The sequence below is a fragment of the Heptranchias perlo genome, chromosome 33 (assembly GCF_035084215.1).
Source record: "Heptranchias perlo isolate sHepPer1 chromosome 33, sHepPer1.hap1, whole genome shotgun sequence".
Classification (NCBI taxonomy): domain Eukaryota; kingdom Metazoa; phylum Chordata; class Chondrichthyes; order Hexanchiformes; family Hexanchidae; genus Heptranchias; species Heptranchias perlo.
The window spans coordinates 8,838,505-8,862,266 of NC_090357.1; the positions used below are offsets into that span (position 1 = coordinate 8,838,505).

Consider the following 23,762-nt stretch of genomic DNA (forward strand, 5'->3'; position numbering starts at 1 on the left):
GATGGAGACAGCGAGAGAGAGAGATGGAGACAGCGAGAGAGAGAGATGGAGACAGCGAGAGAGAGAGATGGAGACAGCGAGAGAGAGAGATGGAGACAGCGAGAGAGAGAGATGGAGACAGCGAGAGAGAGAGATGGAGACAGCGAGAGAGAGATGGAGACAGCGAGAGAGAGAGATGGAGACAGCGAGAGAGAGAGAGAGATGGAGACAGCGAGAGAGAGAGAGAGATGGAGACAGCGAGAGAGAGAGAGAGATGGAGACAGCGAGAGAGAGAGAGAGATGGAGACAGCGAGAGAGAGAGAGAGATGGAGACAGCGAGAGAGAGAGAGATGGAGACAGCGAGAGAGAGAGAGAGATGGAGACAGCGAGAGAGAGAGAGCGATGGAGACAGCGAGAGAGAGAGAGAGATGGAGACAGCGAGAGAGAGAGAGAGAGACAGCGAGAGAGAGAGAGAGAGAGAGATGGAGACAGCGAGAGAGAGAGAGAGAGATGGAGACAGCGAGAGAGAGAGAGAGATGGAGACAGCGAGAGAGAGAGAGAGATGGAGACAGCAAGAGAGAGAGAGAGATGGAGACAGCAAGAGAGAGAGAGAGATGGAGACAGCGAGAGAGAGAGAAAGATGGAGACAGCGAGAGAGAGAGATGGAGACAGCAAGAGAGAGAGAGAGAGATGGAGACAACAAGAGAGAGAGAGAGATGGAGACAGCAAGAGAGAGAGAGAGATGGAGACAGCAAGAGAGAGAGAGGGATGGAGACAGCAAGAGAGAGAGAGGGATGGAGACAGCAAGAGAGAGAGAGGGATGGAGACAGCAAGAGAGAGAGATGGAGACAGCAAGAGAGAGAGAGATGGAGACAGCAAGAGAGAGAGAGAGATGGAGACAGCAAGAGAGAGAGATGGAGAGAGCGAGAGAGAGATGGAGAGCAAGCACACACGCGGAAAGAGACAGAGAGTGAAAGTGCGTGTGGGAACAAGACTGTGGGGGAGACTTTAACAGGAGGTCGGTTGGTGTGTGTGAGAGATTCTGTGGGGAAACTGTAATGGGAAGGTGGGATTGGTGTGCGGGAGAGGGACTGTGTGGGGGATTGTAACGGGAGAGTGGGATTGGTGCGCGGGAGGCCCGAAGCACGTGGCTCACCCAGAGGTTCAGAAGGAAGCAAGTCCTGGCCGATTTTAGCTGCCGGGCCTCATTTTAATATTCGAAATTGGTCTCCCACTCGGGGCCAGTGGGAACGGGGTCACTGCTGCTCCTCCTGGACCCCAAAGAATCTTCCTGAAGAATAAAATAATCCTACCTGGGCCTCTTCCAGTCAGTCTGCTGCATCCTGCCCAGGTTTCTCTGGTGGGTTTGACACTGCGTTGCCCACACACCATTCCTGCCAGGTATGTGTGGCAGGGGTGGGGGTTAAAATTGACAGAGGGCGAGTGCGAGACAGAGAGTGAACGTGTGTGTGAGAAAGAGAGAAAGTCAGATGAGCAGAATGTGAGAGTGCAAGAATGTGTGGGGGTGTGTGTCAGAAAGGGAAAGTGTGTGGGAGAAATACTCAGTCAGATGGTGAGTATGCCTGTGTGTGAGACAGAGAAACACTCAGACAGAAAGAAAGAGATACGCCATCTGCTATTTGTTAAATCCACTTTGTAAATATAATTTCTGGGTTTAGAAGTCCGTACATTTGAAAATATTTGAAGATGCAGACAGAGAGAATGCCAGAGGTGTTAAATAGTGCCTGATGTTAAACCGAAAACATGTGCTTCAATTTCTAAGGTTTCTTAGGCATTGTTAGAAAAACGCTGATGGCTGGCCCCAGTGACGACAGAATGATGGACTAACATCTATGATTCAGACCCTGTAAACTACAACAATCTTTCAACCAAAGAAATTTCTCAGCAAAAGTTATCCAAAGAATGCAGACTGGAGCAGGAAGGATTTGTTCGAAGTATTCTCAGACATCAGATGATGTTGATAAAGGACAGTTTATTATATGCACACTATTTAAAATCTTGAAATTCAACTCTGCTGCCATCGAGTTTGCTTCCGTCTGTATGACGGGTTGGGGAGGGGGTACAGGAGAGGACCAGGGTAACTGCTCTACCTGATGTCTTGTCTCTTTAACCCACCCCAGAAATCAGTCACTCCAAAAAGTAGGACAATTAACCGTCTGCCTGACGACTGACTCGATTCATCCGTATCGGAGCGAACTGATCTCAGTGATGTTGCTTTGGGGCAGGAGAAGGAATCATCCTTCCTTAGCTCAGGGCACTGAGGCAAACTCTACCACCCCAGCACAAAAATCAAATGTTGAACAGGACTCAATCAAAACGGATAGCACATCTTAAAATAAATTAATGAACTTCCATTTATATAGCACCTTTCACCACCTCAGGATGTCTCAAAGTGCTTTACAGCCAATGACGTACTTTTGAAGTGTTGTAATGTTGTAAATGTGGCAGCCAATTTGCGCACAGCAAGATCCCACAAACAGCAATGTGATACTGACCAGATAATCTGTTTTTTTTAAAGTGATGTTGGTTGAGGAATAAATATTGGCCAGGACACCTGGAGAACTCCCCTGCTCTTCTTCAAATAGTGCCATGGGATCTTTTACGTTCACCTGAGAGGGCAGACGGGGCCTCGGTTTAATGTCTCATGCAAAGGACTGCACCTCCGATAGCGCAGCACTCCCTCAGTGTCAGCCTAGATTATGTGCTCAAGTGTCTGGAATGGAGTTTGAACCTACAACCTTCTGACTCAAAGACAAGAGTGCTACCAATGAGCCAAGGCTGACACTTTGATCATTTAAAAAGATCATCTAATTGTAGCAAATTAAAATAGGACACTAAAGTGGCAATAAGAACTTGCAGTTATATAGCACCTTTAATGTAAAACACACCCCAAGGCATTGCACAAATGGGTGCCAAGAAAATAGCACCAAGGCAGGAAGGAAGAAGTGAGGAAAGCCAGATTAAAAAGCTTGGTTTCTGAGACGGTTTTTAAAAGGTTGAGAGAGAAATGGGGAGGCAGAGGGCTCTGGAGAGGGACTTCCAGAGAATAAGCACTGAGCTGGCTAAAGGTTCTGCCTCTGTAGGTGGACAAAGGGAGGGGGAATGGATAAAAGGCTAGAGTTGGAGGACAGATGGAAGGGGATGAGAGTAAAAGCAGGAAAAGGTCGCAGAGCCAGGGTGAGGCGAGGACGTGGGGGGACTCAAAGAAGAGGGCAAGGATTTGAATTTGGAGACGTTGGGAGGATTGGAAGTAAGTGTAGATCGGCAGGGACAATCGTCATGGACCTGTGAGATTTGAATGCTCGACAGGATATGGACGGCTGCATTTTTGAATCAGTTGGAGTTGATGGAATGAAGGAGACCAGCAAGGAGGACTTTGAAGAAATCGAGCCTAGAGATAAGGGTTTCAGTGGCAGTGCAGGTGAGGTAGAGATGGAGGCAGGCAGTATTGCAGAGATGAAAGTAAGTAGCTTGACCAGAGTCACAGTGATCAATTTCTTACCATTCAAACTACCCATTTAACCACAGAGACTCCCTACATACCATTCCATGAAATCTCCAGCTTGTTGGGGTGTAAGGGGATGAGCTTCTCCTCTTTCTGAAGAGGGCTGGCATAAGAGCTGAGGAACGGAACAGACTCCCAGACCTGGATTGAAAGATATACACACCTTTAAAATAACCAGTTGATCTCCAGATAGGTGTATAAATAATCTCAAAACCTATGTCGTAGTTCAGCAGAAAAGCAACTTTATACAAAAACATAATGAAAACATACACCACAATTTGAGGGAGGGAAACTCACTCCAAATGCCACAGATCCTGTAAGAAGTTAGACAGTGTGGCACACACACACAAAGTTTTTTTTATTTAGATAGTTGTAAATTGCCTGTGTTCCACCTTAATTTCCAATCCTTTTGGGGGGCAATCTGCCCATTTTCAGCCAGAGCCTGATCGTAATTTCAAGCCCCAGCTCTTCAGATGAGTTTCAGTACCTCCACAGAGGCAGCAGATCCATCTCATTTACCTTATGGTGTTGCCTTGAATTGGGGGTGCCGTCACATACAGTGGCATTAGATCAGAAAGCAGCCCTCAGTCACCAAACTGCAGCTCACTGGACGGAAACACTGACAGACCATGAGCAGGACGACTACTGCAAGCACACTCTTGACTGTTTTTGAGAAGAGACTACGATACAATCCCTTTTACTTACGTCGGAGATGATAGTGTAGTGGGCACAGTACTGAATGAAGCACCTAGGGGTCCCGTGTCCAGATCCCACTGGAGCACGTTGTGAAATGAAAAGGGTGGTAGAAGTTTGGAACTCTCTTCCGCAAACGGCAATTGATACTAGCTCAGTTGCTAAATTTAAATCTGAGATAGACAGCTTTTTGGCAACCAAAGGTATTAAGGGATATGGGCCAACGGCAGGTATATGGAGTTATATCACAGATCGGCCATAATCTTATCAAATGGCGGAGCAGGCACGAGGGGCTGAATGGCCTACTCCTGTTCCTATGTTTCCTATGAATAAATCTGAGAATTTGTGGACCGACTCCAGAAAAAAAAAAGTGACCATGAAAGCTCGCGGATTGCTGTAAAAATCCAAATGGTTCACTAATGGCATTCAGGGAAGGGAACCTACCTAGTCTGGCTTCCAGTCCCACACTTACTGATTGACTCTTAATGCCCTCTGAAGTGCCTTAGCTGGCCACTCAGCTGTAAAAACAATTACTCACTACCACCTTCTCAGGGAACTAAATGCAGCCTTGCCAGCACCAGCCACATCCAGAGAACAAATGTAAAAAGCTACCAAATTATTTTTAGGGTGATTTTTTTTTCCCCCCCCACCTGCTCCTGGAACCTGCAGGTTCCTGGATTCTCTCCCTTTGCGTTGTGACTCTTGGTGCTAGTTTCCCTGCAGTAACATCAGTGGTTAAAGAATGTCCCAGGAAAAGCAAAACCAGCTTTGTAGACTACAAAATGTGACTTCTGTGAGTGACAACCAAGTGTTACAGTGAGGCCTCCAGGAATTCAGGGAGGCACAGTATATGCCAGCTGCAATGAGATAACAGCCCAATTCATGAGTCCATGAACAAGGGGGCATAAATATAAGATAGCCACTAACAGATCAAGTAAAGAATTTAGGAGGAATCTCTTTACACAGATGGTGGTAAGAGTGTGCAACTCACTGCCACATGGAGTGGTTAAAGCAGATAGCATTGATGCATTTAAGGGGAGGCTTGATGCATACATGAGGGAAAAGGGAATAGAGGGATATGAGGGCAGGGTGGGAAGAGGTAATTAGTGGGGGAGAAGGCTCGTGTGGAGTACACATACCCACATAGACCAGTTGGACTGAATGACCTGTGCTGTAGATTCAATGCAGTTCTATGTAATTATACGTAATATGACTCTGAATGGCCTACTCCTGTTCCTATGTTCTTAAAAGGGGCAACACAGTAGACAGGGCTCCCTCCTAAGATGGGAACAATTTCAACAGGCAAGTGCACCCTCACACTCCTCATTAAATGAGGAAAGATTGAGAGAGGCCCATCTCTAAGCAAGGCTTAGCATCAGACAGGATGGTCATTTCCAAAAAAATACGTGTATGTGTAGTTGTTCTCTGTAGCAACTCACACGGTGCTGTATGGTGATTCAATCTGGAGTAATTTCCAGCTGATGGACTGCTGATCTCCATCAGGCACAGCACAGAGGATATTAAACCAGAGCCTGTATTACAAGCGCAAGAGACCGGTAACTCACAGGAGAATTACCGTCACAGGAAATTTTGCTCCCCCCACCCCACTTCTCTCCCTAGATCCGTACAGATACAAATTTATAGCCTCAAAGCAAAGTGGAGAAACAAACTTCAGTGCCTGGCTAAACACAAGCAGTGCCACCCAGAACAGATGCAGCAAATGGGGAGGTTCCTTTGCAGGGGGCATTTTCTCAGGCTTCCATGATTCGCCAATGTTTAAACAGGAAGTCTAATATCTAGGACTTCTGTTCCAGAAAAACAGCTTCAAAAAAATTTTTTTTTTAAATGAAATATTGTTTAAACAGTTTGTGTTGATTACAGAGTCAGGAAACTGGCTCCAAGACGTTACTGAACACAGCAGCATACGGAAGCCAAACTATCACCAGCGATAAAGCCATTAAATCCAGGATGTGCCAAGGATTAATTTACATTAACCAGGAGTCACTGGATGACGATCAACAGCAGGAACACTGGCTGGTTTTTCTCCTCCCAAAGCCCATTTGATACCATCTACTGGGAATTACTTGATCACCACAACTACATACCTTTGCAGCATTAACCAGCCGCCAGGCATTAAGCAGCCCGAAACCATGCTGGTGACTATGGCTGAATCCAGCTCCGTTCACTTGCCATCCAGCGCTGCGGTCATCAAACTAAAGAAAAAAAGATAATAAAGGCCATGTCAGGACAAGTGGATTTAGAGCAGTTTTTTTCCCCATAACAGCTCCAACCACGTCCCTCCCTCCACATTTGCAGTGTCAAATCCCATTATACACTGTGGCTCAGCGAGTAGCCCACTTACCTCTGAGCCAGAAGGTTGTGGGTTCAAGTCCCACTCCAGGGACTTGAACACAAAATCTAGGTTGACACTCTAGTGCAGCACTGAGTGAGTGCTGCACTGTCGGAGGTGTCGTCTTTCGCATGAGACCGTAAACAGAGGCCCCGTCTGCCCTCTACAAGTGGACGTAAAAGATCCTATGGCACTGCTTTGAAGAAGAACTGGGGAGCTCTCCCTGGTGTCCTGGCCAATATTTATCCCTCAACCAATATCACTGGAACAGATTATCTGATCAGTATCACATTAAATTATGTGTGTAAATTAGTTGCCGCATTTCCTACATTACAACAGTGACTACGCCTCATTGGCTGTAAAGCGCTTTGGGACGTCCTGAAGTCATGAATGGCACAATATAAATGCAACTCCTTCTTTCTTTCTATTGAATTTTACTAAAGCAGAAACGGCTAGTCCAACATACGTTGAAAATGTTTGTACTGACACACACCCAATCAGTCTTGATGCTGGTTTATTTTCTATTATTAATGATAAAATCTAAAGGGGAAGCTGCGAGGCCATAACCTGCAGCAATGGAGTTTCCTCAAATTGTTATGAGATAAGCCACAAATTCCCCTAGAATCAAGTTTCCTTTGGATTTCCCCCTATAATTTCCAGTAAATGTTGCTTATTTGGAGTTCCCGAGAACAGATTCAGGAACCAAGGAACAATTTTTAAAAAAATCATTGGTTTAAGGAGTTTAGCTGGAAGAATCTTGGGGGGGGGGGGGGAATATAACAGCAGAATGTTTATATATATGTATGTATAGAGAGAGAGAGAGAGAGAGAGAGAGAGAAAAGAATAAAGTCTTGTAATAAAGTCATTCACAATAAAAATATGATGAAACGGGGGGAAAGAGAGAGAGAAAAAACAAAGAGTCACAGTCTCTTCTGTGGCATCTTATCAAATGCTTACTCAAGAAATCCATATACATGCACCCCACTGCCTTTACCTGTACATTCTGTGATTTCCTGAAATTTCAGTTATGTTAGTAAAGCACAAACTGCCCTTTATGAATCCGTGCTGACTGTCCCTGATTAGCCCAAGTTTACTAACTTTATCCTGTGTAACGGTGCCGTGGAATCCACGATATAAACGGGGCAGAACGTGTGGCACCCAGGGCCTCTAGAAGTTCAACTTCAGGCTGCGAGCCTGTGGCCTGTGGAGCGGGACTTGGAACCCGCCACCTTCTCACTCAGGGTCGAGAGTGCTACTGCCGAGCAAAGGCCAACACCCAAGGAGTGCGGAGGCTGCACAGCTGAGATCAGTTAACTCAGCACAGGCTCAGGGACCGAACTTGGCCCCTTTTGGTCTGTATGGCTCAGTGTGTTACATTTACCAGCTGAGCCATGGTCTTTTCAGCAGGAAATACTGACAGGCTTCAACCGGGAGAGGGGTGGGAGAGGGGGGAACGATAGTGTTTTTTAAAAAAATAACTAAGGCAGAACTGTATATTCACAACTGAGATCGATGGATATTTGGACACTAAGGGAATCAAGGGATATGGGGATCGGGCGGGAAAGTGGAGTTGAGGTAGAAGGTCAGCCATGATCTTATTGAATGGCGGAGCAGGCTCCTATTTCTTATGTTCTTACGTAGAACAGAGCATGAACGTTTGCAAGATGACAATGTCAGTTTTACTCTGTTCTCACCCGTGTAGATGTGAAGACGATGATGTACTGAACATCCCTCCAGGTCAGGCACGGGCGAACCTGAAGCATCAGCGCGACCATTCCTGCAGCAAGTGGCGCGGCGGCTGAGGTCCCAGTGTGACCCTCCGTGCAGCCGGTCCCCTCTTGCATATCCCAGTCAGAGGTCACCTGAATAGTGACAGCAACAACAAAATAAAAGCAGGGAAGAAAGGATTAATTAACAGTGCACTTGGGAGAGACTTGGGTCAGCTTGAACTGGGATATCATGAAGCGTGATGAAGCACACACCGCCATTTATCATTGTACACATAGCAAACTGGACACGCCAAGTTAGTTCAGACAAACAGGAATTTAGATCATTAGAAGTTGCTGATTTTAATCCACTTGGGAGAAAGTGAAAGGAGCTAAAGAATAAGTGGCCCAGTAGTTGGTGGCTGATTGTCCTACAGATCTCTGTAGTTTGTATCCCAGTCTCAACTCAAAGAAATACTTGCATTTACTTATCACATCATCGTAATGACTCAGGCACTTCACCCTTTCCAGAGACTTGAGCACATTATCTAGGTTGACGCTCCAGTGCAGTACTGAGGAAATGCTGCACTGGCGGAGGTGCCGTCTTTTGGATGTAAAACTGATGCCCCGTCTGCCCTCTCAGGTGGACATATAAGATCCCATGACACTATTCGAAGAAAAGCAGGGGAGTTCTCCTCGGTGTCCTGGCCAACATTTATCCCTAAACCAACACCGCCTCGATGGATTATCTGGTCATTTATCTCATTGCAGTTTGTGGGATCTTGCAGTGCACAATTTGGCTGCTCCCCCATTTCACCAAGAGTCCCAACTTACCACAGATTTTTTATAAAATCAACCCCATGTCTCCAGAGTGAATTAGGCAAAAATCAGTGAATCAATAGCCAGTGTGCGAAATGAGAGAGCAGCCAAATTGTGCACAGTAAGGTCCCACAGACAGCACTGAGATAAATGACCAGACAATCTGTTTTTATTTAAGTGATGTTGGTTGAGAATTAAAATATTGGCGAGGGCATCAGGGGAACCCCCTGCCCTCCTTCGAGCACTGCCTCAGTACTGCACTAGAGTGTCAGCCTTGATTTTGTGCTCAAGTCTCTGGAGTGGGACTTGAGCCCACAACCTTCTGTCTCAGAGGAGTGAGTGGTCCCACTGAGCCAAAGCTGACACTAGCATTACGGATTTGACAAGCGATAGATGCCATGGTTTTTAATTTTCTACAGTTAGAAGTTATCCTCTTCCCCTTGGACACACAGGCCTTGAAACAACACTGTGCTAATATTAGTACATAGACACTTAACGCTTTTGTATAAAATTCCTTTCTATAAAATTTGTTCATTGGCTATTGTTTATTGGAAGCACTACCCATTTAAACAAACCTTTGTTAAACAAGCTGACAAAATTTTTTCATGTGATTTGTTTGTATATAAATATTTGCACAGTATAATTTCAAAGGCACAGCTTTAATCCTGTCCTGAGGTGGAGGGGGGGGGGGGGTGGGGAGAGGGTGGGAACGGAGGTGGGGCAAGATTGCACCCATATGTTCAAATTTAAGTGTTAAAAAGTTTCCTTTGCTGGCACCTAGTATTGTTTATCTAGTTCTCCAGACTTTTTTTATCCTCTCTTTTCCACTGGATTATGGCACCAGTTATTTCAGGGTCCCTGTTACTGTTAGTAGCGAAGTAAATTCACAGATTTACTGCTGGTGACAACTGATTACAATCTGGCAGATGCCAAATCCAACCCAGTCTGGTCCAGTGGGGCATTTCCACTTCCCACACCAGCCACTCTTGTGCCCCAAGACAGGAATGCCAAGTTCATGCTAACTATCAGCAACTCTGTGCTGTGGACCAATGTCCACTGGCAACTGGGTTGCATCTGTACAAATTCCTAGGATCCTTACCAGAGGAGAGCGAAGACTTTAATCCTGCCAAGTTTAGAGGGGATCAAATCCAGAAGTGAAGAGACTCTAACGCAGTGCCATCTCATTCTTTAATTTCCTTTTTTAACTCATAAAACACAATCTAATATCTAGTCCTAAGAGTCTGCAAGTTTCCGCTCATAAAGGAATCCTCGCTTTAACCCCTTTGTATTAATGTGCTCCACATCTTCTTTAGATTCAGTACAGTGTGACCTTTTGAAGTCACTAATTACATTGAATTGCTGGCAAACAGGAACTAGTTTTTAAAACGAGCGTTTTACTGTCCACAGCTCTCAGTCTTCATATTCCTCCCTCCTTCAGTGCTTGTGCCAGAGGTCTTGACTTTGTGATTGCTTTCATTAACCGTCACAACTGGGTTAAAAAAAACACCAAAAGCTGGCATTTCAACAGGTAACCAGATTAAAGAGCATTCTTTATGGCAGTGATAATATATCATTTTGGAAAGGCAAGGATTATTAAATCATGAGAGTTAGGAAATAAATTACAGTTGATAACAAAGGATCTGTGTTCCATGGCTCAAAGTTTAAGATAATAATCTTACTGAGGCCTTCATTTCTTTCCCTCTTCTCAACCACCGCCCCCCCCCCAGCCACTATTTGACGTGATTAAGAAGCCTTCGATAAATTGTACTGAATCCATGCGCCAGTCAACAACAGACTACAGAGATTATAAACTCATGTTGCATACACGCCATCACTTGAATTATATATCTTGGTTCAACTGTGCAATGATAAATTATCAATCACTCTTGGTTTTCTGAGATCAAAGGGGCAGAAGAATAATAACTCCAAAGGGAATCTCTGCTCGCTCGTTCTTCCTGTTATATCAATGTGAACACGCGAAGGCTCTGTGAGTTGGGCTCAATCTTGCCTATAAAAGTTTTGTGTAACAGACACGCTTCCAAGTTCAGCGTTATAAAGTGAAGCACTGGCCCCGATATTTACGGGGAGGTGGGGAGGGAGCCGGGGCGCGTGTCAGTGGCCGGGAAACCCGGAAATACTGGGAAGGTGGAGGTCCTGCCCAACGCAACGGCAGCACTCTGAGGCTGACCGGCTGCCGGGCAGGAAAGTCAGCAGTTGAAGTCCGCAGCCAGGGACCGCTGGGGATGGACCCCGGGGCAATCAAGGCATGGTGGAGTTGGTGGGGGGGGGGGGCTCAGAGCGGCAGCGAGGGGGGAGGGTGGGATTGCGGTGGGGTCTGAAGATCCCAAGCCCTGGGAAACCCGGCCCACCACCGTTAAATTCAAATGGCTCCCAAAATCTGAGGTACAGAGCATCATTTAAACATTATAATCACTGACCCCGTCTCTCCAGAGCGCGTTACTTGGACGCCCCAAACCCACCGTGGTGAAACTGGAAGTCGGCCCGTTCGTGGTGGGTTGGGGTCGGGTTCACATTTTTACCGATTTAACCCCCCCTCGACCCACTGACCCTTCCCGCCAGTCATGGAGTGGTTAAAGCTCCCCCCATTGTGTCTTGTTATTTTATGAACCGAGGAATTTCAGGTTAAATGTTGTAATCTAGTGGAATCTGCTATGTTGATCTTTTGCTACTGTTTTAAACTTTTACCTGTTAATAAAACCGATTTGTAGATTGAGTCACAAAGTTGGACAATGATTATCTTTGCAGTTATTTGAAGACTAGGAGAGCTTGTGTCATTTCCCGTGAGCAAATTAGTAATAAGGGTACTTTATTTAATCCTGGGCAACCTGATATTATGTGTACAAGGCCACAATTTGGTTTGTAGGGAATAAGGGTCCTTGGTGCTAAGCACGAGAGAAATATCTGGCACAGACGAAAATATAGTGTGCCACAACAAACACCCATTATGTGTATTGCACTATAGGTCAATGGGGTTGCTCATTGTGTTTTCAGAACATATTGCTTGCAAGACTTTTTGAATGACTTTCGTGGACTTCCAATGCAATACCCTTTTTGGATGATCAGAATGGTAGTACACCAAAGTTGGGTAGTTGGCAGTGTTCTTATGCCAAAAGAGGTCTTTCATATCATTGATAAGAATATTGAGGTATTACCTATCTTCCTCCCAAGTATATCCCTTAATGAGTCAGCCATCAGAGATGATGAAAATGTCTCTTCCCCCCGCAAATTTGCAGACTTGCATACGTTAATATTTTGAAGGGAGACTGCCCAGCCCCAGTCAACGCAAACTTTGACCTAATTAATTTCTGATTACAGGCAGTGGCACCAACAAAGGCAGCTGGCCAACTCTGAATGAAAACGTGGAGAGATCAGGACAGTTTTGTGTATTGGCCACTCCCTAACAGAGACAGACAAAGGGACTCCTTCAAAGGCACTGCTATCTGAAAACATTTTCAATTCACACTGTCTACCTCAAGTTATAAATATATAATGTAGAAATTCCCCAATATTGGCCACTATCCCAATACAGAGAAAATTCATCCTAGGAATTCTCATACCAAAAGCACTGATAATTATTTAAAACCAGCTGTTTCTTTAAAGTGGAATCTTGGGCAGCGTCAATTGTGTAATTGATAAACTAGAATTTTCCGGCACTCGAGTTAGAAAATACTCAACCAATATAACTTAACATACATTTTCCACAGGAATTACAAATAAATTGTAACTCAACTATCAAGTCAAAATTTCAAACATGTTTTCACAATAACATTGTAATAAGATTTTAGCTAGAACTACTTTACTGTTTATGAAACCCTATATTGGCTCTTCTGGTAATGTGATCTCTCTTACAGTAAAGGATTGTGAATTCTGCGACTCCCCAGGGCCGTATTACATGGAGAGCAGTAAAATCACCCATCATTACATTAACATGAGGGACCAGCAACAAGGCTTTATTTTGCGCACAAGAGAAGTTGCCTCCAATCTTTACCTTCCCTGCAATGTTATACTCATTCCACTGGCTCAATCTTTATTCTAAAATGACAAGCGGATAGTGTTAGAAGTGATTTTAAACAAGAAGAAAGGCCTGACATAGAAATACCATGGTAAATTGATCTGTTTTTTCGGGGTACGTTGCTCTGTCCATGAACCCGCCATTTGTAAATGTGTTTACAGATTTCAAAACTAATGCAGAGGGGAAAGTACCAAATTTATTTTTTTGAAGCATTAAGTTTTATTTTAATGAAAAATCTTATATAAATGCTTGCTGGGTTTGTGTGTCAATGTGCTGGGCCATGGAGTGACATGAAGTAGGTTTGCTTCTGCCATTCCTTACGTGGGAAGTTTATCTCTGATGGACTGTGGTTGCAGAGTGTAGTTGGTGGGGAGGTGGGGGGGGTGGAGACAGAGGAGTACAGAGCAGAGCTAGATTAAAATCGAGGTGGAGTCAGTCTGAAGCATCTCCTAGTGACACCCACAGAGCACCACTGGCAGAGGGCAGGAGGTGTAAACTGGGGAGGGGAGCGGACCAAAGCTGGAGAAGATGATTACAAATAAACTGCCCATGACAAAATGAAAAAAAAGGGCACCTGGGAATCAGTGAACACTTCAATGTGCCATTATGTGCCATTATCACTGCCAACAATTAGTCATGATGTGGAGATGCCGGTGATGGACTGGGGTTGACAATTGTAAACAATTTTACAACACCAAGTTATAGTCCAGCAATTTTATTTTAAATTCACAAGCTTTCGGAGGCTTCCTCCTTCCTCAGGTGAACGTTCAACTGAGGAAGGAGGAAGCCTCCGAAAGCTTCTGAATTTAAAATAAAATTGCTGGACTATAACTTGGTGTTGTAAAATTGTTTACAACAATTAGTCAATGTGGTGATATACGTAGCCAGAACAATGGAATGGAGGTCTATAGAGATTATGTTGAGGATGTACAATGTACTGGTCAGACCACACTTGGTGTACAGTTCTCGTCACCATGCTACTAAAGGGATAGTCAAGTGCCGAGAAGGTGCAGAGAAGAATAATTCCAAATGTAAGGGGGATGGGCTGAGAGGAAGGTTAAGGAATTTTGACAACCTGATGAGACGATGGTTCAGAGAGGACCTTGTTGTAGGGCATAAAATATCAAATGCAAAGGATGATAAATGTTTGGAATAATTTGGCAGGGTATTAGAGATGCATACATTAGGGGCACTCAAAGTGCAGTTGGGTGCCAGGCTGGGAGAGTTAGAGTAACAGGGTCAATCATCAGAGGGTCAAACTCTCATCCTAGACTTTTATGTTCTGGAGGTGCACATACATAAATCTTTGAAGGTTACAGAACAAGTTGAGAAGGGTGTTAAAAAAGCATATGGGATCCTAAGCTTTATTAATAGAGGCACAGAAAAGCAAGGAAGTTATGCTAGACCTTTATAAAACACTGGTTAGGCTTCAGCTGGAGTATTGTGTTTAATTCAATGCACCACACTTTAGGAAGGATGTCAAGGCCTTGGAGAGGGTGCAGAAGAGATTTACTCGAATGGTATCAGAGATGAAGGACTTCAGTTATGTGGAGAGACTCGAGAAGCTGGGGATGTTCTCCTTGGAAGAGAGAAGGGTAAAGGGAGATTTGATGGAGGTGTTCAAAATCATGACAGAGTAATAAGGTGAAACTGTTTCCAGTGACAGAAGGGCTGGTAACCAGAGGACACAGGTTTAAGGTGATCGGTAAAAGAGCCAGAATCAACATAAGAAAAATTTTTTTTTACGCAGCGAGTTGTAATGATCTGGAATGCACTGCCTGAAAGGGCGGTGGGAACAAATTCAATAGTAACTTTCAAAAAGGAATTGGATAAACACTTGAAGGGAAAAAATTTACAGGGTTATGGGGAAAGAGCAGGGGAATGAGACTAATTGGATAGCTCTTTCAAAGAGCCGGCATAGGCACGATGGGCCGAATGGCCTCCTGTGCTGTACCTACTATGTCAAACCTGGACAACGGAATGAGCTGTGCCGCTTCCGGCAAACATTTAAATTGCAACACGGGACTCACGCCCAACTCCTACTGCCGCCATTTTCCAAAGAGGTTCCCTATTGGAGGAAAGAAGTAGCTCAAGAAAGCATTTTAAAAGTTATTGAGGAGATGTCAATGTTTATAGATCCAGGGCGGATGTACTGACGGCTGCCAACATCATTAGGATCAGATGACAGTCATTTATTAGTCAAGGCAGCAAGCTAATGTACACTGAGGGATGGAGAGAAGAACACAAAATGTAAATAACCCCGTCCTCCTCCTACCACCAATTTGTACAAGCACATGACAAAGACTTTTAAACAGTGTTGCGACTGTATTAAATGCTGATAGAGAAACTAGCCAATAAAGCAACACTGAATTAGACCATAAAACCCAGGTCTTCCAACCTCTTTTCATCAACACCACTTTTTTTGGCTGATTAAAGTTACTAAAGCCTCAAAAGATAATTGACATGGGACAGGGATAAACCTACACTTTTCAAATTTGTGACTTTGCCAACTATGTGAGCCAATAATGTTATTGCACCATGATAGAATCCTGTTTGAGTCACAATCCAGATGTAAAGGTCAGATATTTTACATTAAGGGCCTGTGACATTCCCTTATGATGTAAGTGACCATAAAATGGTTGTCAGCTCCTCAGCTCTGTGCAATCCTTCAGCCAAGATTTAATGATCTTCAAATTATTTGATAAGCATCTTGGATCGTCAGTTACCTGATTTCTTGCAGCGTTCAAACACAAAAAGGTAAATTTTAACCCCCAAGAACGGGTAGGTTGGGGGCGGGTGGAAGGTTAAAATATCAGATTTTTGGAGCGGGGCCGCATCCCGGTTCCAACTCGCCCACTTCTGGGTTTAACCCAGGCAGGTTTGTGTACGTATGCACAGCAGATACCAGGAAATCCCGCTCCCAGTTAAAGCCAATGGGCCGATACTTAAAAGGGCAATGTACCTCACTGAGATACTTGAGGTACTTAATATTTTGTGTATTGTAACATTAAAATGAATTTAACCGTACCTGTTCAGATTTCCCGTCGCTTCCAAATCTCATCAGGTGAAAGGGAAGGGCCAGATCCACGAGGCGAGTGCCTTAATTGCACTGCTTGTGGGTCTGGAGGTGCAGGAGTGCTTCATCCAGGCCCAACAAGCTCACCTGATGGGCAGGAACCCCGCGATAGGCCGACTCCCACCACCACACCCTCCACCGCCCGTGATGGACCCCCCGCCCCGATCCCGATCTCCATTGCTGGATGACGCCGCTGCCCCGCCACCCTGCCTTAATGTCTTCCACGTCCTGCCCCTCCGATTTTTTCCAAGCCCGATGATCTCTCGCTCTCTCTCCCTCCCCTATCTGATTTGCGGTTCCTTTCACTGCTGACAGGCAGCCAGCCTGTCAATCTGGCTGCCTGGTGCTTGGGAAACTCGGAAGCTCAAATACTTCGCTTCAATTGAGTTACGATCGCAGATTGCGACACACTCAATTCGCTTCTGGGTTCCCCACGCAAATACCTGCGGACGCGTGGGGTACCCGGCTTGGAGTAAAAGTCATCCCCAAAGAGTTGGACAGCGAGATGGTCAACACAATGCCATTCTGTACAGAACATCAGCTCACTTTAAAGGTGGACAAAAAACTAAAATATATAAATGCAAACTCTCAAGTTAGGGAGGCGAGAAACAAAATGGTGCTTCTGAAGTCCTAGCAACCATGAAAACCAACTCCCAGCCTCCCATCCGGTTCCCACCCTCTGGACTAGGCATTCCTGCTGGCACTGAATGGACATTACGCCCAGTTCGTATTGTGGATTGAGTGACATCGTTAGCCTGTTCTTGCCAATGATTTTCCCACATTGGTTTCCTGTCTCAGTATTAATGGAGAATGTTCCCAAATGCTTGTTAAAAACAGTGGCCAGGAAAGCTCTCCCTTGATGAATAACTAATCACATTTAAAGCATTGAGCACTGCCGTGGTCTTTGACATTAAGAGAGGCCATTACCTTAGGCATTAATACTTCATGAGAAATGCCATTCAGGATTTAAGATGGTGCACTGATAATTTATGATGGCAGTATAAAGAATCAATCTCTAACAATTTATGTCCTATTATTCAGTCGAGCAATAACTAATCACTGGTTGAGATGTTAGTTTTATGACTGAGGGCAGTTTGTCGTCATAAAAATCTTGCTGCACTTGATCCTTCCACAATGCATCATTTCACTGTCAACTTTGAGCTCATTTTCTAAATGTTAAATGAACATTTTTATCCCCACTTCAGGCCTCCTTGCACCACCAACTAGCCAGAGGGTTGGAGACAGCCTGCTCCCAGGCCTCTCTCTGTACTACTATTGATCTTGCTAGTAATATGTTTGAGCAGCCTACATATGTTGGCATTTCTGTCCTAAATATGTCTTCCTTCAGATACTTACGTATCTCTGTGTTGAAATCAAAACTCATTGTTGTCTCCTACTCTAAGTCTTCCCCATACCTCTTGGTCCTCCCTTACTCCTACAATCTACAGGTTTTCAAAACCCAAACTTGATATCATTTAACTACTGTTTCTGGATTTACCCCATCTCACTTACTCTTTGCAACCGTGGTGGTGTCCTGTACCATAGACCTTGGCCGTTTGTTTAGGTGTCTCAATAAAAAGCGCAGAATTTATCCCATTGGACAAAATCAGCACTACTGGCCCATTTTATCACAGAAGGTGAATCATATAATTTGGGCAGTGATTGCAAAAACCAAACTAAATTTCAAAGCTTTCATACACAGATCAATAAATCAGGAATTTTGCTTAGTTTTGCTCCAAAGTGGTGTTATCAGGACCCATCAGAAACCCATCTTTAAAGTACAAGTGAGTTTAGTCCTAGAAACTCAAGGGAAGCATTTTCACAAACCTTGTTTAAGGAAAATGGTCAGTCTGATTAAGGCAGCACCAGAGAAGTTGCATGGCTGTTTCTCGACCTCACCCATGGCTTATTTGGACCCTACAAACTCTCCACAACTGAAGCAACTTCACTGTGGACAGGTTTGTTCCTGGATGCAATTATTATTATTTTTAAAATTCCAATCAATAAGAACAGTGAGAGAATCAAACCTCAGGAGGGTCACAGCAAAAGCACTCAAACCCAACCAAAGGCTGCATTTCTTACTTCCAACAATATTCAATTCTACCACACTGCTCACAAAGTCCCATTCCTTTTAAACTGATCTTTGTTACTATTTTATACTACAACAACAACAACTTGCATTTATATAGCGCCTTTAACATAGTAAAACGTCCCGAGGGCGCTTCACAGGAGCGTAAACGGACAAGAATTTGACACCGAGCTACAAAAAGATATTTACCCAAAGCTTGGTCAAAAAGGTAGGTTTTAAGGAACATATGAAAGGAGGAGAGAGAGTTGGAGAGGTTTAGGGGGTGGAAATTCCAGAACTTAGGGCCTAGGCAGCTGAAGGCACGGCCACCAATGGTGGGGGTAAAGAAAATAAGGGATGCGCAAGAGGTGTGAATGTATTAATTTGAAAAGATTACTTTTCATAGAAAACTGTGATCATTCCACCAACCCCCCCACCCCGGCTCAATTGGTAAAGTGCACCACCTGGTGTCCTGTTGAGCTTTACCAAAGAGGGTCCAGGTTCAATCTCTAGTCAGTGCTGAGTTCACTGATCGCAATCAAAGCAGCAGTAGAGGTGATTCAATTAGGCTCAGTGCCCCTGGGCTTGGGCCACGACGTCCTGTTCCTGACCGCTATCCCCCCCGCTGGGAAAACGCTCATTTGTGCATATTGGGCAAGGACAGCTTTGGGCTCAACCGCGATGCTTCCGAGGTTGAACAGGCCGGAGACGTTCACCGTCTGCGGTCACACATTAAGCTTGGTCACTTGGACAGGGTGTCAGGACTTTGCCAACATCCTTGGAAATGCACCCCAGCAAGTGTCAGAAGGAGGGGGGGGGGGGGGGGGGAGGCAAAGAGGAAATAGGATAAAAAGTGGGTGGGTGGGGGGAATGTAAAAGAACTCCGACTTTTGGATGAGACGTAAATACCGTGGCCCCGTCTGCCCTCTCAGGTGGACGTAAAAGATCCCATGGCACTATTCGAAGAGGAGCAAGGGAGAGCAGTGTCCTGGCCAATATTCATCACTCGACCCACATCACTAAAAAAACAGATGATCTGGTCATCATCTCATTGTTGTGCACAAATTAGCTGCTGTGTTTCCTACATTACAACAGTGACCGCACTTCAAAAGATATTTCAGTCGCTGTAAAGCGCTTTGGCACGTCCCGAGCTCGTGAAAAGCGCTATATAAATGCGTTCTTTCTTTCTGGGTGACTTTAATAGCACATGTCCAAATGATGCTTTCAGCAGCAGGAACCTGTAGCCAGCCAAAGGGAGAGCATTCATTCAAACAGAAAGGTTGTACTGAAAGTACAGATTAACAATGCATGTGTTTGACTTTTCTGGGCTCTAGTTCAGTCAGCATACTTTGTCAGGCTGGAAGTTTTTTCTTAACTATAGACACTTTATGGCCTAGGCTATCCCTTTATATAACACTGAAACTGAAGGGAGGAGGAGGAAGGAAGGAAGAGATAATGCAGATGAAAACAGCACAGAATATTTTATACCACACCAGGTCTGGGAGGTGTAGCAATATTTTTTTATCTCTCTGCACTGGTGTGGTAATAAAAACAAATTGGTTTCAAAACTTTTTTTTTCCTTAAGAAGATGCGATATAAATAGAATAGGTTGCAGCCAGAACAGATGGAAGCCTCTGCCCTTGGGAGACTGACCCTAATTCACCCACGTTTTCATTCTCTGTACATGCAGTAGGGAAGCTGAACATGAATTGATGTTGACGCAGCTACATCATTACTACACAAGGAGCACGGTTGAGGCTTAACGGCAATTTGCCTGCAGCATTTCCTAAAGGAACCCCACCCTTCAGTATCCTCAAACAACAATATTGCTTTAATTGGAGTTTGCTTCTTTATTCCCATTCCCCATCCAATTACTAGTGAAAAAGACTCCTAACGGGAAGATCGACAAGCAAATTTTTCCGAGTGGCCATGTGTTCTTGAGATTTTGACTTGTCATTTACTTGTGAGGAAGCAGTCCCAACTCTTAATTCCTGCAGGAACCCTGATATTTACCAGCACTCTGCACTTTAGAAACATTTGTTCAAGTTCTCAATATTTTTATTCCCAAACAACACATGACAGAGAAACCAGGACAGTTTGAATTACAGACTTCTGAATATCTTACACAAACTACTACAGTATTTGGAAAAACTATATTAAGTAATCCTTAGCAGCAAAAAGTGAAACAAATGCAGACTCTTCAAGGACATCAAAGTGCAGAGGAAGTGCTTGCCCTGTAATTTCCTGTTTACTGCATTTAAACTTCTCAAAATATGTAATGCAGGAAATCTAAGAATTCGACCAATACTGAGGAGCTGAGCATAAAAGATAAAATGACAAGTGCCTCGATGGGATGTTCTCAACGAAATAGAACAGGTGATGATGACAATGATGTGGGAGTACTGGGCATGACCAGAATAAATTTCAACAGACAGAATAAAGTGGAAAAGTTTGTCACTTTGCCTTTTAAACAGAGCAATGAAAAATAATCAGTGAATCATCATCAAACAAATCTGTCCAAAATTACAAGGAATTTTTTTTAGGTCATTCATGTGCTGAAGATGAGAAATAGGCCTTACCCCAGCCCTTACAGTAAAGTGCAGCCACCCACATCTTGTCCCGTATGTTCATCTCCCCTGTCCTTGCTGACCTATATTGGCTCCCAGATCCCCAACGCATCAAATACAAAATCCTCATCGTTCTCTTCATATCCCTCCGTGGCCTAGCTCCACCCTATCACTACAATCTCGTCCGGTCTCAAATCCCTTTCTGTCACGTCCAGCCTCCTCCCCCCGCCCCCTCCCTTTGTCCCACCAGAACCTTCAGCTACCTCAGTCCTTTTCCCTGTAACTCCCTTCCCAAACCCCTCTGCCTTTCCTCAACTTTAAAAGCCTTCTCCAAACCTTATTTGTGACAAGCGCTCGGTCACATAGCCTAACCTCTCCCTCCATGGCTCGGTGTCCGTATCCTCATCTAATCCAATTTTTAAAAATTTTCTCCTGTCTCTCTCCCCCCCCCCGGCCCCATAAACTTGGGGCATTTTCTACGTTAATGGTGCTGTACAAGTGCACGCCGTCGTTGCTTATTCAGTATATTTTAGTGTGTTTCACTTCCTGAGGTAACCCCTCTAATCCTGCACTCGTGTACACGACTTCCAGTTCACTGCAAAAAGACAATAGTGACCAGAGGTATTTTCTCACAGCAGCTTTACAACTGTCATCTAGTATTTATCCACTTCCTGGCATCACATAGATATTTATTGCCAGGTCCACAGCAATCAGTGCAACCACCATGGACCTAATGCTGCTCTTCAGCGTGCCACATTTCACATGCAATTGCTATAAACAGGAAGTCCGCTCATTGTTAAATGGATAATTATGACCGCAGGAAACAGCACCTCAATGACTTCTTAGACGCCATCCATTAGGGATGAGGAGTTCCAATAATGTCTTCTGACAACCGCATGCACAGGGACCAGCTCACATAAACAAAAGCCCCATGACAAATATAATAGTTCAATTCAATTTAAAGTGTCGGGGGTGTGCAAAAGCATCAGGATTTTCCACATTCTATGTTATCTTGGGTGTGACCCCATTAAGTTGGTATTAATGTAACCAGAGAGCCCTGAATTAACACCATGGGATACCGACGCACAAATACTTAATGTGGTTTGTCTGAAATTCCTCTCTCCACTATTTTGCCTTTGTTAAAATGGCAGCCAGAGGAACGTCAGACAAACAGGCTAGGTGCTCACAAACTAGTGCCCTAATTTCAAGGTTTAGATTTATTTCTGTTCCAATTTATCCCTTCCTCTTCTAAAAGTCTGACTTGTGCTAGGATCCACAGCTCCAGGCGTGGAGTTTGCCCTCCTGAAATTTGTCCAAATGACTATTCTGATCCTGGACGGCAAATGTTGGCAGGTTATTCGACCATCTCATGAACAGTGGCACCATTCAGAGAGATTTTAGAACCATTAAATTTGAATGGCCTTTTCCTTTCAATTGTAATTTTACATTGTTCTTGTTTTTACTATTTTCTGACAGTGTGAACTGTGTAAAAATCCAGGAGTTAAAATCCCCCAAAATAAATCTGTTTTCAGATACAAGGGAATGACTATCACGTAGATCAGTGATTTTCAATTTTTTTCCTCTGCGGGTGACCTCAAGCAAATGTTAACACAATTCCTGGAACCCCCGCAAATATTAACACACGCCCAGGGACCCCCTGCAAATATTAACACATGCCCAGGGACCCCCTGCAAATATTAACACACACCCGGGGACCCCCTGCAAATATTAACACACACCCGGGGACCCCCTGCAAATATTAACACACACCCGGGGACCCCCTGCAAATATTAACACACACCCGGGGACCCCCTGCAAATATTAACACACACCCGGGGACCCCCTGCAAATATTAACACACACCCAGGGACCCCCTGCAAATATTAACACACGCCCAGGGACCCCCTGCAAATATTAACACACACCCAGGGACCCCCTGCAAATATTAACACACACCCTGCAAATATTAACACACACCCGAGGACCCCCTGCAAATATTAACACACCCGGGGATCCCCTGCAAATATTAACACACACCTAGCGACCCTGTACAGATATTAACACACACCTGGAGGACCCCGTACAGATATTAACACACACCTGGAGACCCCCTACAGATAGTAACACACACCTGGAGACCCCTGCAGAAATTAACACACTCCTGAGGACACCCTGCAAATATTAGCACACACCCGGGGACCCTCTGCAAATATTAACACACACCTGGAGACCCCCTACAGATATTAACACACTCCTGGGGACACCCTGCAAATATTAGCACACTCCTGGGGACCCCATAAAATTCTGACAATCTCCTGGGGACCTTCTGTCCTAATTCTTGAAAGGCAGTGCCAGCTACAAAAAGAAAAATCCTGCCATCATTGCAAAAAATGTTTTATTAGTGTACAGAAGAAGGACTAACAAACCAGTCAATCAATAACTACAGAAAAAAATTATAAACCTGCTGACCTCGGGTTTGTGGAGCCCAGTTTAAAATCAGTGACATGGATAAACACTTCCTTTAAATACAGAGCACAAACCTCTCGAGCTAACTGCGTCTGTGTAATGGGTTTGATTAGACAGTTTGGTGAAACATGACAAGATATATAGAGGCGCTAAAAATTTCTAATTCTGTGCCAGAAATTGCTATTACATAACTAAGATTATACGGAGAGAATGCTTTTAAAAATTAAAAATAAAATCGCACACCACAGGCAAATTGGTTATCCACTTAAAAGATACTGGCTGCATTTGTGGATGCTGAAACTCTTTCTCTTTAAAGGAAGCAATGACCTCATACATTTCCTTTCACTGTGTGTAACTGGTGAAATCCCGAATCCTGACGAAGCATTCCACTCTGCCTCATTTTCCTCCCTCCCTCCCCATCCCACCTCCCGCCATATTATGTCACTCTCATAACAAACCACCCTATACTGACGGATGAC

The 23,762-nt window shown here is 44.4% G+C and overlaps 1 protein-coding gene across 2 annotated transcripts in view; it reads right to left on the bottom strand.

Moving 5' to 3' along the window:
* LOC137301457 (proprotein convertase subtilisin/kexin type 7-like) overlaps positions 1-23,762 on the bottom strand; it is a 205,557-nt gene that overhangs the window by 52,987 nt on the left and 128,808 nt on the right. For both annotated transcript variants that reach the window (XM_067970958.1, XM_067970959.1), the window contains exons 9-11: positions 8,243-8,410; positions 6,304-6,411; positions 3,544-3,646 (exon numbers count right to left, since the gene is read on the bottom strand). In XM_067970958.1, the coding sequence (XP_067827059.1) occupies positions 3,544-3,646; positions 6,304-6,411; positions 8,243-8,410 (379 nt within the window). The remainder of the gene's footprint in view (positions 1-3,543; positions 3,647-6,303; positions 6,412-8,242; positions 8,411-23,762) is intronic.